General features: G+C 41.3%; 1 protein-coding gene across 3 annotated transcripts in view; it reads right to left on the bottom strand.

Moving 5' to 3' along the window:
- Positions 1-15,764, bottom strand: part of PDE7B (phosphodiesterase 7B) — a 352,307-nt gene that overhangs the window by 87,121 nt on the left and 249,422 nt on the right. For all 3 annotated transcript variants that reach the window (XM_086317988.1, XM_086317989.1, XM_086317987.1), the window contains one exon: positions 7,665-7,748. In XM_086317988.1, coding sequence (XP_086174114.1) covers positions 7,665-7,748 — 84 coding nt within the window. The remainder of the gene's footprint in view (positions 1-7,664; positions 7,749-15,764) is intronic.

Here is a 15,764-nt window from a genome sequence, read left to right as displayed (position 1 = left end):
TGAATATAGCTTTCCCCAGACAGTCAGAGATAATGCATGGATCCTACTTGAATACCTCATCCTCCAATAACATGTATATCCAGCTGAGTAGATTGGGTGATGACCTTTTCCTGCTTCCTTAGGTCCTGAAGCCCTAAACCCTGGCCTCTGTGTGCAGCCTTCCTTCACATCATTATTGCTTCAGAGTTGCTCAGGTTTTAGATCCTCCAGAAAGCCTTCTCTCATTTCCCCAGACACAGTTGATTCTTCCTTTCTCTCACTTCCCCAAAGTTTATTCCTCTCTCCTCAGAATCTTGTTTACACGTCAGTCGTGTCCAACTCTTTGCAACCCCGTGGACTGTAGCCCTCCAGGCTCCATTGTCCATGGGATTTTCCAGGCAAGAATATTGGAGTGAGTTGCCATTTCCTTCTCTAGGGGACCTTCCCGACCCAAGGATCGAATCCTGTCCCTTGAGTCTCCTGCATTGGCAGGCAGATTCTTTACCACTAAGCCACCTGGGAAGCTCACTTTTGTTCTATACTCATGTATTATTATTAGATGTATTACATCACATCAAAATGTATCCTTGCTTATGTCTCTGTAAAAGGACTTCCTTGGTAGCTCAGTTGGTAAAGAATCCGACTGCCTGGATCAGGAAGATCCCCTGGAGAAGGGAAAGGCTACCCACTCCAGTATTCTGGCCTGGAGAATTCCACGCAGTCCATGGGGTCGCAAAGGGTCAGACACGACTGAGCGACTTTCACTTTCACTTTCACATCTCTGTAAATTCTTTGAAGCCAGTGGCTATGTCTCCTGTATCTTCGTACTTTTGGTGCCTGGCACACTGTTTACCCTAGGAGGCAATCTACCAATGGCCAGTGATGAATAGTGACAGGGAACGAGGGAAACAAGGCAGATACCATCAACTCTGTCTTCTGCGATGCAGTGGCATTTCGGTGGCTAACCATCTTATGGGTCTGGCCCTTCCGCATCTGAAGTGCTGGGAGTCTGCAGCCAGAAACCCTGAGTGTCCCTCATGGAGTATGTTCCAGGTGAGTCAGCAGGCACCACAACCACAAACAGTGCCTTGCCTTTCTTCCAGAGGAAGGCAAATATTGAACTCTGAAATTGTGGGGCGTTACCTTGGCATTGGAAAAGTCTGAACTGGTCCCAACTAGCGCCTTCCTACTCTGTTTGGAGAGCTCGGGGCTGGGGTTCAGGACTGGTGGGGTATCATGCTCTGAGCATGACTTCTTTCAAATCACAGTAACACTTTTTAAACGAATGTTTCTATTTTATTTTCTGTTTTTAATTTTTTTGGCTACCATGTGGCATTTGGAATGACTGTTCCCTGCCCAGGGATCGAACCTGTGCCCCTTGCAGTGGAAGCATGGAGTTTTAACCACTGGACTGCCAGGGAAGTTCCTATTTTTTGTTTTTTAAATTTTTCTTTTATTTTTAGAAAATTGAGACATAACAGCATAGAGCATTGTGTGAGTTTAAGGTGTACAACATGCTGATTTGATACCTTTATATATTACAGTATGATTACTACCATAGTGATAGCTAACACCTCTATTCCTTCCCCTAGTCATCATTTCTTTTTTTGCGATGATAAGAGTTCAGACCTAGTCTCTTGGCAATTTTGAAGTATATAATACAGTATTGTTGGTTAAAATCACTATGTGCGAGCGTGCTTATTCCCTTAGTCGTGTCTGACTCTTTGTGACCCCATGGACTGTACCCTACCAGGCTCCTCTGTTCATGGGATTCATGGGTAAAGAATCTGCACACCAATGCAGGAGACATAAGAGACGTGGGTTCCATCCTTGGGTCTGGAAGATCCCCTGGGGGAGGAAATGGCAACTCGCTCCAGTATTCTTGCCTGGAAAATTCCATGGACAGAGGAGACTGGCAGGCTATAGTGCATAGGGTCACAAAGAGTTGGACGCGACTGAGCAGGTATGCATATATAGAGATCTCCAACAAGAACCTTCTGTATAGCACAGGGAACTATACTCAGTATTTTGTAATAAGCTCTGAGGGTAGAGAAGCTGAAGGAAAAAATATATATAGCTGAGTTGCTGTGTTGTACACCTGAAACTAACACATTGTAAATCAACTGTGTGCTGTGCTGTGCTTAGTCGCTAAGTTGTGTCTCACTCTTTGCGACCCCATGGTCTGTGGCTAGCCAGGCTCCTCTGTCCGTGGGATTCTCCAGGGAGAAATACTGGAGTGGGTTGCCCTGTCCTCCTCCAGGGGATCTTCCCAAACCAGGGATCGAACCCAGTTTTCCTGCATTGCAGGCAGATTCAAGTTAAAAAAAAATAAAAAACAAACATGGGAAAAAAGTTATCTTTCAGAAGTTTACTGACAGGCTGTCACCATCTGCTAGGAAATCTCTCTTAGAAAATGGAATTTATAATCAAATTGTCCCCCCATCTTTTAGATGGGGATATCATTTAGCACCAGATTTGTAACATGCAAGGTGGCTTTTGGTTGACAGTCCTTATGTAAATGTATTTTATATTTCTGCAGGGTGTAATATGTTTAGATGGAAGATTTTGATAAAGCATTTGGGTCTCTGGGTCACTTATAAAGGTTAATATAAATATGTTTGCAAATATTCTATTTTGGAAATCATAATCAAAGGAAAATATCTTGGTAGCTCTACTAAAATTACCTCATGCTTGTACAGCTAAAATTGCCCCGCGTAGAGAGGCAGGTCTAGAGGAATATAACTTTAAATATCAAGATTAACAAACTAACTAATAGGGAAAGCCAATTAGCCAATTAACCTATTACTGCACAGCCCCAGGGCTGGTCTGGAGCTCCAGGTTCTCTGTGGCAACTGTTAGCTAGTGTCCTAAAACCTCCAGCTGATGCCCCTTCTTCCCCTCCAGCTCCACAGTCACTGGGCATGTTTGCTTGGTATGTCACTTCCTTTGCTGAGCCCACATGGAAATCACATCGTGTTGCTCTGAAATGGTTGCCACGGGAACATATCCACCTAGTTATTATCTATTCAGGCTCCTGATTATATTAAGCCAGGAGACAGAGATGCAACAGGGGTCGCAGAAGCCACCTGCTCTGCATAAAACTGTAATTGCTTCTGCGACGTTCACCTCTGTGGCCACCTGTCTCTCTGAACACTCTTCTCTACATTTTCTCCTCTCTTGTTTTCCCCCAAACAAAGTCAGTAAATGAAATTAGTATGTCGGAAATCAGCCTGGGGATAATGTGAGAAATTACATTCCTTACCCTTCTGCTTCCTTTCAGTCCTCTGTTTTAGAACCTCAAGTGGAATAAAAATTATTGTCACCTTTTTTCTCATTCCGTTCTGTCCCTCCATACTTAGATGTAAAGAGGAGTCTTTTAAAGTCTGTGATTCCCGATTCCCACACAATGGTGCTGAAACCAGTTTCCTGCTACTGATCCAGAGTAGCTTTGAGAAATTCATATAGATGCCTCTTTTCTAAATGGTATAAAATATAAACAGGAAATGAAATTGGCTTTTAACAAGTAATTTTATCTCACATGTCTATTGATCTGGGTGAATTTCTTATGAGGAGGATTTTCTGATCTTTACTCTCAGATTGCAGGCAACATAGGAGGGGTGTTGGCTTGGAGTTCTCTTTTTCTAGGAAAAACCATATAATCCATGGGCATTGTAATTTATTGTCCAAGCATGGATATTATGGTATTTGAAAGGTAGCATTATTAATAAGTATGCCTAGACAACAGGTACAAATTAGGGTTATCGCAGGCAAAGCAGGTATATATTGTCACCTTATACATAGATGACAGGTAAATGATTACCATAGTACTCTGCCCTCAAAGAATATGGGGAAAGGAGCACCTCTTGAAGAAGAATATTTGTGCATTTAGAAATTATAATTGTGGAGTTTAAAATCTGGATCAGCAAGAGAGTTTCACTTTGGCTTATCCTCCTACTGCATGTAAATTTGGTTAATGTGAGTCCATTCTTAAAGTCATGGCACCAAGGAATGAAAAGAAAAAAATGTTGTTAACAAAGGAAAATAGGCTGGATTGAATTTATCTATAGAGATATCATAAACTCCTTTACCTCAATTAAAAAATCTAACTTAAAGGTTGGTAACTTTTTTTTTCTGTAAGGGGTCATGGTCTTTGTTACAACTGCTCTGCCATGTAGGGTGAAAACAGCTGTAGACAACATATAAATGGATGGGCATGGTTGTATTCCAGTAATATCTTGTTGACAAAACAGGCAGGGTAGTGACACAGATTTGGTGCATTAGCTATTGTTTGCCCATCTCTGTTTGAGTTCTGTTTTAATACCTAGAAGCTGTGTTCTGATGGAAGGGCAGTTATTTTAGATATGAGTTCTGATGTCTCCTGTCCTATTGTGACAGGTTGGGGTTGTGGCTAATGGGAGAAGTACATGGATCTTACTACTTAGTGCATGTTTTTGCTTGTGCATGTCTCAGCCATTCAAGGCATAGCTGAGGTGGGTGGTAGAGGGTAAGCTGTCAAGGACACACTGGACAGGGAATGGCAGCCATGTGGTTCTCAAGAAGTCTTATAGGAGGAAGGTTGCAGGGATGCAGACACAGGGAAGAGAGGTTATGGTGATAGTTTTACCTGTATTTTTTTTTTTGGTAAGTCCTAGATGAGATTCTTGGGAGAGTTTACAGAACTGAAGGCACTTGAGGAAAATGGGTCTGTGCCTATTCTTGGATAATTTGACTCAAAATTAAGGTAAATTACATTAAAAAAAAAATCACTTGAATTTGGTACTTATGGTGTAGAATTGGAATCAGCTGGTAAAACTAAAAGTTTTTGGAGGAAGTCCCAAAATATTCTTAGGGGTTTATTTTACATTTTTTATAAAGTTATATTTAAAATGCTTCCCTTTAGGTGGAAAGCAGACACTAACAACTCAGGCATACCACAACATGGACAAGGATGAGATCAAAGAGAATTAAGTAGATTGTATACTATAAGACAGTAGGAGATATGACATATATATCCTATGTGACTCTGTATAACACAGATAGCCACACATCTGCTGCTACTTAGTGACAAGCTGCTTTAGTTGTAGACCAAGGAAACTGTGGAGAGTGACCACAATAATGTCACTGCTTCTAGATAATGGAATGGGTAGTATCACAAATAAGGAAAAGTCTCAGAGGGCTTCAGTTCTGTCTGAGCTGCTCAGTTAAATGAAGAGGATGACTGACATTTATAATTATTTAATATTATCTTTTTGAGGAGATCCTTTATTCAGTAAGTTAACAGAAGCTACTAAAAGGTCAACAACTATCAAGAGAATATCATTTAGGAACTTGGAGTCTATGTAGGGATGAGGTTTTTTGTATCTAGGAGAAAAATTGAGATAACTTATAAAACAAAGTACAGCAAAGGCAAATTAATATTGCCTTAGCATATGTTACTGATAAAAAGAAATGAGTGAAACAGTTGTCAGAGTGAAGTGCAAACAGACGAGAAAGGGAATTATAAGATGGATGGCCAACACTGCCACTCAATGGGTGGGAGGTCACGCACAACAGGCGAGGTGAAATAGGGATGGAGGACAGAGAGCAGCCTGGGTCAGGGGAAGGAGGCTAAGGTTGGGTCTAGGTGCCAGGAAGATCCTGGTAGATCCACAGCAGAGGGAAGACAGGAAAGCACCTGGTTACAGATGATCTATTATATTGTGAATAATATAACAATGAAATATTATCTACATTGACTTCCTGTTGAAATTTTTTCTACATTCCAATTTTTTCAGCTTAAAAAAGTAAAACAATGTGTTGAAAAATCTAAGTGTTACAGAAGCCTAAGATGTAGACAGTTAAATATTCCATAGTTCCACCTGCAAAGATAACCATTATTAGCAGTTGATGTTGCTCATTAATACTAGAATAAATAAATTTTAAAAAAGAGTTTATCATTTGGAACCTTGGAATTATAGGGGGAAATGTCTCCTATTTTCCTATTTTGTTCATCCTGTATATTAGAACCCATGACATAACATCTCATTTACTATTGAAAAGAGGTTTTTTGGTTATTTTCTGCCTCTAACCCTCAGTATGTGGTGCTGTTGAGGGTCCTGGTCTACATGGGACAGTAAATTAGGCCCTTGCTCATCCCTATACTCCTTGGTGAAGCCATATGCCTGGGACCTGGAAATCCATACAGGTTAGAGGCTGTCTCAAGGGGTAACTTCCATGGGTAGCTGGAACAACCCATTCAGGGTTATAAGGAGGGGTTAAGAGACACTGTTGGCTTCCCTGGTGGCTCAGCAGTAAAGAATCTGCCTGCCAAAGCAGAAGATGTGGGTTTGAACCCTGGGTCAGGAAGATCCCTTGGAGGAGGAAATGGCAACCCACTCCAGTATTCTTGGCTGGGAAATCCCATGAACAGAGGAACCTGGAGACTACAGTCCATGGGGTTTCAAAGAGTCAAACACAACAGTGACTAAACAACAACAGCAACAACAAGAGACACTGTTGGAGCTCTTCAGAGGCTGTGACCAAAATTGCATTAGTCTAGTGACTTGGATTCTATCCTCTAAAATGCAATTTGGGGGGAATGGGTGAGGGAGGTTGTCTGTAGTATGGAAAGAGTTACTCCAAATCTCTGTGTCTCTGAAAGAACTGCAAAAACAGATATTGCACACTGATATGGGAAGTGAACAAGCCAGGAGAAATACACTCCTGTCCATCCTTCATTGATCTTGGGAGGATCTAAGGATCAGAAATAGCAAGTTCCAGTTTCTTCTAGTAATTTTCAGGGGTCAAGATAAATCAAATTACATCTTGAGTTAAGCTTGTTTATGCCAAAGAAAAGTAATACTTTGTGGGTACAACCCAGCACTTTGAAATTTATGGATGGGAAGAGATATGAGAACCAAATACTGAAAACCTTGAAGTAAGTTGTGAAATATATTCATTTCTCTTCATTCCCTACCCCCCAAGTCCAAAGTGAAGGATGATTGTAATAAAAGACATGAAACCTGGAGTGGTGACTGTTACTGGTTTGGGTTTCCAGAGGAACCTGAGATTAAGAGAATTATGAGCCAGAGGTTGAGCAAATCTATAAAAGAGGAATAAAATAGAAAGTGGAAAGGTAGCAATAAATGAACTTCTTAAGTAGTCATAATGGAGGAAGCAACAGCAAGTATAGACTGAAACGACTTTGCCATGATGAAGAGTTCTACCAGAAGAACTGGTAGAACTGCAAGAAGGGACCTCAGAGACTTAGATTAGATAAAGAAGGGAAATTAGATAATGGATGGTTACTAAGGGCAGTGGTAGAATAGGTTTCCCTGTGGAGTTTTTAAAATAAAATAGAATCTCATCTGGTCTCATCCTGGCTGAAGGTGGAGAGAATGTCCTGGATAGTGAACGGAATCGTTTCCTTGTATAGGGCTTCATTGTTTTGAAGATTTACGTTTTTCAAGCTGACACGACTTCATTGGACACCCCACTGCCGCCCAAGCTCTGAGAGGTAGGGCTGGGCGGAATGACTTCACTATGAAGGAAATCTAAAGACCAAGGGTTAATTTGCAATTGGGAGGGGAGACACAGAGGAAGGAAGGCAGACCTCCGAGGGTTTTGAAGTTCAGAGGGAAGTGAGCATTTTTTTTTTTTTTTTAAAGGAAACGTTTGTTCCTTTCCAGGTACACTTGATTACTCACTGTTAAGGAGGCGGAAGTCGATGAATGGGTAGGAGCCGCGGCGTTCAGCAGGAACCCCCGTCTGACCCCTCAGTCGTACATCTCCTAGAAAACAAAATCCAAACAAATGTTTGAAAACGTTGCCAAGTGTATTCACTTTTCCTCTGTAAATCCTCTTACCCACTTATGTCACTGGAACCAACACCAAATATCAGGAGAAAAATGATTCCATTCACCTTGTTTAAGAGAGCGCTATGTGGAAAGGGATATTTAACGAATGCTGAGCGTAATGGACTTGGCAATATTCTAACCAGTGAAGCAGCGTGCCGTTATATCGTCTGGAAGATAGGTCTCTGAACATTTTGGTAATTTACAAAGTTCCCATAGTTTTTTTATTCTTCCTATTGCCATAAAGATGAAGCATCTTAATCTGGAGGACAAATCGTATGCTGGGATTAGAGCTTTTATTCTAATTAGAAGTTTTAATTACCCACAGTTCTGATTCTCTTGGTCCAGCAGAGGTTTTTATTTATTTATTTTTTTTTCTCTGACTGGCATCCACCTTCTTTGCTTCTCAGGTTGTATCATTTGACCTGCCTTAGAATCTGCCAGGGCCCATCGAGGTCCTAGTACTTTAGACACTCAATATGTAAAGTTGCTAGTGTGTGTTAAATCGCTTTAGTAGTGTCCGACTCGCCAAGCTTCTTTGTCCATGCGATTCTCCATGCAGGAATACTGGAATGGGCTTCCCTGCCCTCCTCCAGGGGATCTTCTCGATCCAGGGATCGAACCCATGTCTCTTATGTCTCCTGCATTGGCAGACAGGTCCTTTACCATTAGCGCCACCTTTACAGGTGCTAAATGTTTCCAGTACTTATTCATTTGTTGTTGTTCAGTTGCTAAGTCATGTCTGACTCTTTGTGACTCCATGGACTGTAGCCCACCAGGCTCCTCTGTCCTTCACTATCTCTCAGACTTTCTCAAATTCATGTCCATTGAGTCAGTGCTGCTATCTAACCATCTCATCCTTTGCTGTCCCCTTCTCCTCCTGCCTTCAATCTTTCCCAGAATCAGGGTCTTTTCCAATGAGTCAGCTCTTCATATCATGTGGCCAAAGTATTGGAGCTTCAGCTTCAGCAACATTAGAACAAGGTAGACCTTGGATAAACTTAGCTCAGATACTTGCTACCTGTGTGATATTGGAAAATTTATTTCTCTGAGCCTCAGTTGCCTCACTTCAAAGTCCATTGGTTGGAGAATCTAAAATAACACTTGCTGCCTGCAAATAAATGCTGGTTTTACTTCCTTCTACACACCTGCAAAGCTGGGATCATATTTTGTGTTCTGCATTTCTCCATAGTGCTTTGTGTGTTGTCTGGTATTTCAGTTCAGTTCAGTTCAGTCGCTCAGTCGTGTCCAACTCTTTTCGACCCCATGAATCACAGCACGCCAGGCCTCCCTGCTACTGCTGCTACCGCTAAGTTGCTTCAGTCGTGTCCGACTCTATGCAACCCCATAGACGGCAGCCCACCAGGCTCCCCCATCCCTGGGATTCTCCAGGCAAGAACACTGGAGTGGGTTGCCATTTCCTTCTCCAATGCAGGAAAGTGAAAAGTCAAAGTGAAGTCGCTCAGTCGTGTCCGACTCTTCGCGACCCCATGGACTGCAGCCTACCAGGCTCCTCCGTCCATGGGATTTTCCAGGCAAGAGTACTGGAGTGGGGTGCCATCGCTTTCTCCACGCCAGGCCTCTCTGTCCATCACCAACTTCCGGAGTTCACTCAGACTCACGTCCATCAAGTCAGTGACGCCATCCAGCCATTTCATCCTCTGTCGTCCCCTTCTCCTCCTGCCCCCAATCCCTCCCAGCATCAGAGTCTTTTCCAATGAGTCAACTCTTCACGTGAGGTGGCCAAAGTACTGGAGTTTCAGCTTTAGCATCATTCCCTCCAAAGAACTCCCAGGGCTGATCTCCTTCAGAATGGACTGGTTGGATCTCCTTGCAGTCCAAGGGACTCTCAAGAGTCTTTTCCAACACCACAATTCAAAGGCATCAATTCTTTGGCACTCAGCTTTCTTCACAGTCCAGCTCTCACATCCATACCTGATCACTGGAAAAACCATAGCCTTGACTAGACGGACTTTTGTTGGCAAAGTAATGTCTCTGCTTTTGAATATGCTATCTAGGTTGGTCATAACTTTCCTTCCAAGGAGTAAGCGTCTTTTAATTTCATGGCTGCAGTCACCATCTGCAGTGATTTTGGAGCCCCCCAAAATAAAGTCTGATACTGTTTCCACTGTTTCCCCATCTATTTCCCATGAAGTGATGAGACCAGATGCCATGATCTTCATTTTATAAAGTTATAAGCCAACTTTTTCACTCTCCTCTTTCACCTTCATCAAGAGGCTTTTTAGTTCCTCTTGTCTAGTATTTAGCAGACTCTAAGTGAATGTCTTCTATTGACTAGATTAGATATAAAGACCAAATCCACCAATTAGTGCATATAACATGAAATCAGAGGAGAGGTAAAAATACGTGAGACCCAATGTACTTCTGAAAGACTTGAACTGGGGAAGGTTTCAGTTCCAGGAGTAATGGGTCCACTTCCATAAACCACTCTTTCCCAGACATGAGGTGGCACTAGGGCCTCCACCTATGAGTGAAGAGGAGGAACAGTCTTCTCTCATTAACTCCTGGAGTTTACCAGGGCCTGGGTGAGATCTCCATCAGTTATAACTCATGTGACTGACTGTTTAAAATATTCCCCACAGATGGGCCTTGTATATACATGGGCTTATGATTTATGAATTTTATATTGATGCTTTACTTAATGGTTTGTACAATCTGATGTAATGCCATATTGATATTAAAGAATGTTACAATTTACAGAATACAGAAAAGTGGGAGGAGGAGGGAAAGGATGGAAAAGTACATTTCAAAATATGAATATAATGAATATAATCTTGCATTAAACAAGAGAATGCTGGCATTTCATAAGTTCATTGGGGTGGATGGTCATTAGTTATAGGAAAGCCACTGGCAAAACATGAAGAGTTTTTCTCTTCTTGGGTTGTCTTTAACATCTTATGTTTATTACTCTCTAAAGAGTTTACAAAACACTTTCACAGACATTATAGTACATTTATTTTCTTGTTTCTCTCTTTGGATCTTCACAATAGCCTTGTAAGGAGAACCACTGTTATTCCTCTTACTTTATAGGTGAGAAAACAGAGGCTCAGAAAAGAGGGTGAAGGGACTGCTATTTCACCCTACTGGTCCCAGCTCAGGTCTCAGGCCCCTTAAAGGCATTCAGTAGACTGACTTTATTTATTTTTAAACTTCATTATTCTTTATTGAAGTATAGTTGTTTTACAATATCATACTAGTTTCAGGTATATAGTATAGTGATTCAGTGTTTTTAATAGATTATACTCTTTTAAATGTTGTTATAGGATGATGACAATAATTCCCAGTGCTATAAAATATATCCTTGTTGCTTCTCTATTTTATACATAGCAGTTTGTTTCTCTTAATCACATACCCATATCTTGCCCCCTCCTCTTCTTATTCCCCTCTGGTAACCACTAATTTGTTTTCTGTATCTGTGAGTCTTTCTGTTTTGCTATATATATTCATTTGTTAATTTTTAGATTCCACATATAAATAATATCAAGTGTTTTTGTGGTTTTCTGTTTGACTAATTTCACTGAGCACAATATTCTCTAGGTCCATCCCTGTTGTTGCAGTGGCAGAATTTATTCTTTTTATTGACTAAGTAATGTTTCACTGTGTATATATACTGTATCTTCTTTATCCATTTGTCTATTGACTTTGAGTGCCTGAATTTATGGGTGCTTGAAGCTTACAATATGCCAGCAAATTTGGAAAACTCAGCAGCTGCCACAGGACTGGAAAAGGTCAGTTTTCATTCCAATCCCAAAGAAAGGCAATGCCAAAGAATGCTCAAACTACCGCGCAATTGCACTCATCTCACATGCTAGTAAAGTAATGCTCAAAATTCTCCAAGCCAGGCTTAAGCAATACTTGAACCGTGAACTTCCTGATGTTCAAGCTGGTTTTAGAAAAGGCAGAGGAACCAGAGATCAAATTGCCAACATCCTCTGGATCATGGAAAAAGCAAGAGAGTTCCAGAAAAACATCTATTTGTGCTTTATTGACTATGCCAAAGCCTTTGACTGTGTGGATCACAAAAAACTGTGGAAAATTCTTCAAGAGATAGGAATACCAGACCACCTGACCTGCCTCTTGAGAAATGTGTATGCAGGTCAGGAAGCAACTGTTAGAACTGGACATGGAACAACAGACTGGTTCCAAATAGGAAAAGGAATATGTCAAGGCTGTATATTGTCACCCTGCTTATTTAACTTCTATGCAGAGTACATCATGAGAAACGCTGGACTGGAAGAAACACAAACTGGAATCAAGATTGCCAGGAGAAATACCAATAACCTCAGATATGCAGATGACACCACCCTTATGGCAGAAAGTGAAGAGGAACTAAAAAGCCTCTTGATGAAAGCGAAAGTGGAGAGTGAAAAAGTTGGCTTAAAACAGTTATCAAGACAGTATGGTACTGGCACAAAGACAGAAATACAGATCAATGGAACAAAATAGAAAGCCCAGAGATAAATCCATGCACATATGGACACCTTATCTTTGACAAAGGAGGCAAGAATATACAATGGATTAAAGACAATCTCTTTAACAAGTGGTGCTGGGAAAGCTGGTCAACCACTTGTAAAAGAATGAAACTAGAACACTTTCTAACACCATACACAAAAATAAACTCAAAATGGATTAAAGATCTCAACGTAAGACCAGAAACTATAAAACTCCTAGAGGAGAACATAGGCAAAACACTCTCTGACATACATCACAGCAGGATCCTCTATGACCCACCTCCCAGAATATTGGAAATAAAAGCAAAAATAAACAAATGAGACCTAATTAACCTTAAAAGCTTCTGCACATCAAAGGAAACTATTAGCAAGGTGAAAAGACAGCCTTCAGAATGGGAGAAAATAATAGCAAATGAAGCAACTGACAAACAACTAATCTCAAAAATATACAAGCAACTCCTACAGCTCAACTCCAGAAAAATAAATGACCCAATCAAAAAATGGGCCAAAGAACTAAATAGACATTTCTCCAAAGAAGACATACAGAGGGCTAACAAACACATGAAAAGATGCTCAACATCACTCATTATCAGAGAAATGCAAATCAAAACCACTATGAGGTACCATTTCACACCAGTCAGAATGGCTGCGATCCAAAAGTCTACAAATAATAAATGCTGGAGAGGGTGTGGAGAAAAGGGAACCCTCTTACACTGTTGGTGGGAATGCAAACTAGTACAGCCACTATGGAGAACAGTGTGGAGATTCCTTAAAAAACTGGAAATAGAACTGCCTTATGATCCAGCAATCCCACTGCTGGGCATACACACTGAGGAAACCAGAAGGGAAAGAGACACGTGTACCCCAATGTTCATCGCAGCACTGTTTATAATAGCCAGGACATGGAAGCAACCTAGATGTCCATCAGCAGATGAATGGATAAGAAAGCTGTGGTACATATACACAATGAAGTATTACTCAGCCATTAAAAAGAAAACATTTGAATCAGTTCTAATGAGGTGGATGAAACTGCAGCCTATTATACAGAGTGAAGTAAGCCAGAAGGAAAAACACCAATACAGTATAATAATGCATATATATGGAATTTAGAAAGATGGTAACAATAACCCTGTGTACGAGACAGCAAAAGAGACACTGATGTATAGAACAATCTTATGGACTCTGTGGGAGAGGGAGAGGGTGGGAAGATTTGGGAGAATGGCATTGAAACATGTAAAATATCATGTATGAAACAAGATGCCAGTCCAGGTTCGATGCACGATACTGGATGCTTGGGGCTAGTGCACTGGGACGACCCAGAGGGATGGTATGGGGAGGGAGGAGGGAGGAGGGTTCAGGATGGGGAACACATGTATACCTGTGGCGGATTCATTTTGATATTTGGCAAAACTAATACAATTATGTAAAGTTTAAAAATAAAATAAAATTAAAAAAAAAAAAAGTTGGCTTAAAGCTCAACATTCAGAAAACTAAGATCATGGCATCCGGTCCCATCACTTCATGAGAAATAGATAGGGAAACAGTGGAAATAGTGTCAAACTTTATTTTTTGGGGCTCCAAAATCACTGCAGATGGTGATTGCAGCCATGAAATTAAAAGATGCTTACTCCTTGGAAGGAAAGTTATGACCAACCTAGATAGCATATTGAAAAGCAGAGACATTACTTTGCCAACAAAGGTCCGTCTAGTCAAGCCTAGTCTAGTTTTTCCAGTGATTAGGTATGGATGTGAGAGTTGTACTGTGAAGAAGGCTGAGCACCAAAGAATTGATGCTTTTGAACTGTGGTGTTGGAGAAGACTCTTGAGAGTCCCTTGGACTGCAAGGAGATCCAACCAGTCCATTCTGAAGGAGATCAGGCCTGGGATTTCTTTGGAGGGAATGATGCTAAAGCTGAAACTCCAGTACTTTGGCCACCTCATGCGAAGAGTTGACTCATTGGAAAAGACTCTGATGCTGGGAGGGATTGGGGGCAGGAGGAGAAGGGGACGACAGAGGATGAGATGGCTGGATGGCGTCACTGACTTGATGGACGTGAGTCTGAGTGAACTCCGGGAGTTGGTGATGGACAGGGAGGCCTGGCGTGCTGTGATTCATGGGGTCGCAAAGAGTCAGACATGACTGAGCGACTGAACTGAACTGAACTGAAGCTTACAATTAGCAGGGTTAGTCCTTAAATCTAGGTTGTTCAGCTTCATAGGCAAAGATCTCTCCTCAATACCGTTGATTTTTAGCCCTATGAAGTGTACACACCTGGTTTCTAAAGTTAAAAAAGTCATAGCCCCCATTTTAAAATGATACAACAAATTCAGCACTGCATTTAAATGAATTTATATTTTATAAGTGATAGTAAGAGACACACACTTGAAAACCTATGCAGAGATGAGACTGTCTTCATTTGGTGCAAAGCTGGTTGGGCTTGTGGATTTGTTTACCTACTATGTCATCCTTTTGGGCTTTTCCTATGGGTTTCAGGCTCATCAATTGGAATTCACTTCTTCACTAGTATTTTCTTCTCAGTTTTACCAAAGAGTTCCTCCTGCTTTTGTAGTTCTGATGGTATTATTTTCCCAGAAAATTTCTAATATCAATGTGGGTTTTAAAGCCTCTGCCAGAGTTTATTCCATTTGTCCATCTGAAAGTCTAAGGCACAGATGACCCGTTATTCTGTAAGACTTTAGGTTTAGAGAAACTGTGAGGAGATGGCACCAGGTGGCAGAGTGTGTAAAAAGGGGATGATAAACTAGGATCCCATGGATGGAGGAGCCTGGTGGGCTGCAGTCCATGGGGTCGCTAAGAGTCGGACACAACTGAGCGACTTCACTTTCACTTTTCACTTTCATGCATTGGAGAAGGAAATGGCAACCCACTCCAGTGTTCTTGCCTGGAGAATCCCAGGGATGGGGTAGCCTGGTGGGCTGCCGTCTATGGGGTCGCACAGAGTCGGACACGACTGAACGACTTAGCAGCAGCAGCAAACTAGGATCAGGAAACTCCTGTTACTGAGAGGATTAGCATTTCACCATCTTGGGTGACCTTGGGATAATCAATAACCACTTCGAGGTCCAATTTTTTAATATTTAAATTTGTATCATGTAGCATTTTTCCACACCTCACAGGATTGTTGTGAGGAAATTATCAAGTGCCTGAAAAATAACATGTTAACGTTATTGAAAATAATGAATAACGATAACAGTTAACGCTATTGAATTCTTCTGCTGAGCATTTTACATGCATTGTCTCATATATCACCTACCCAACAACTCATCGAAGAAGGTAATATTATTATTATACCATTATGGCAACCCACTCCAGTACTCTTGCCTGGAAAATCCCATGGATGGAGGAGCCTGTTAGGCTGCAGTCCATGGGGTCGCTAGGAGTCGGACATGACTGAGCAACTTCACTTTCACTTTTCACTTTCATGCACTGGAGAAGGAAATGGCAACCCACTCCAGTGTT

This window comes from Bos grunniens, chromosome 9 (genome assembly GCF_055505025.1).
Source record: "Bos grunniens cultivar Pamir isolate PY7600 chromosome 9, Bosgru_T2T1.0, whole genome shotgun sequence".
Lineage (NCBI taxonomy): Eukaryota > Metazoa > Chordata > Mammalia > Artiodactyla > Bovidae > Bos > Bos grunniens.
This window is presented reverse-complemented; position numbering and strand designations above follow the sequence as displayed.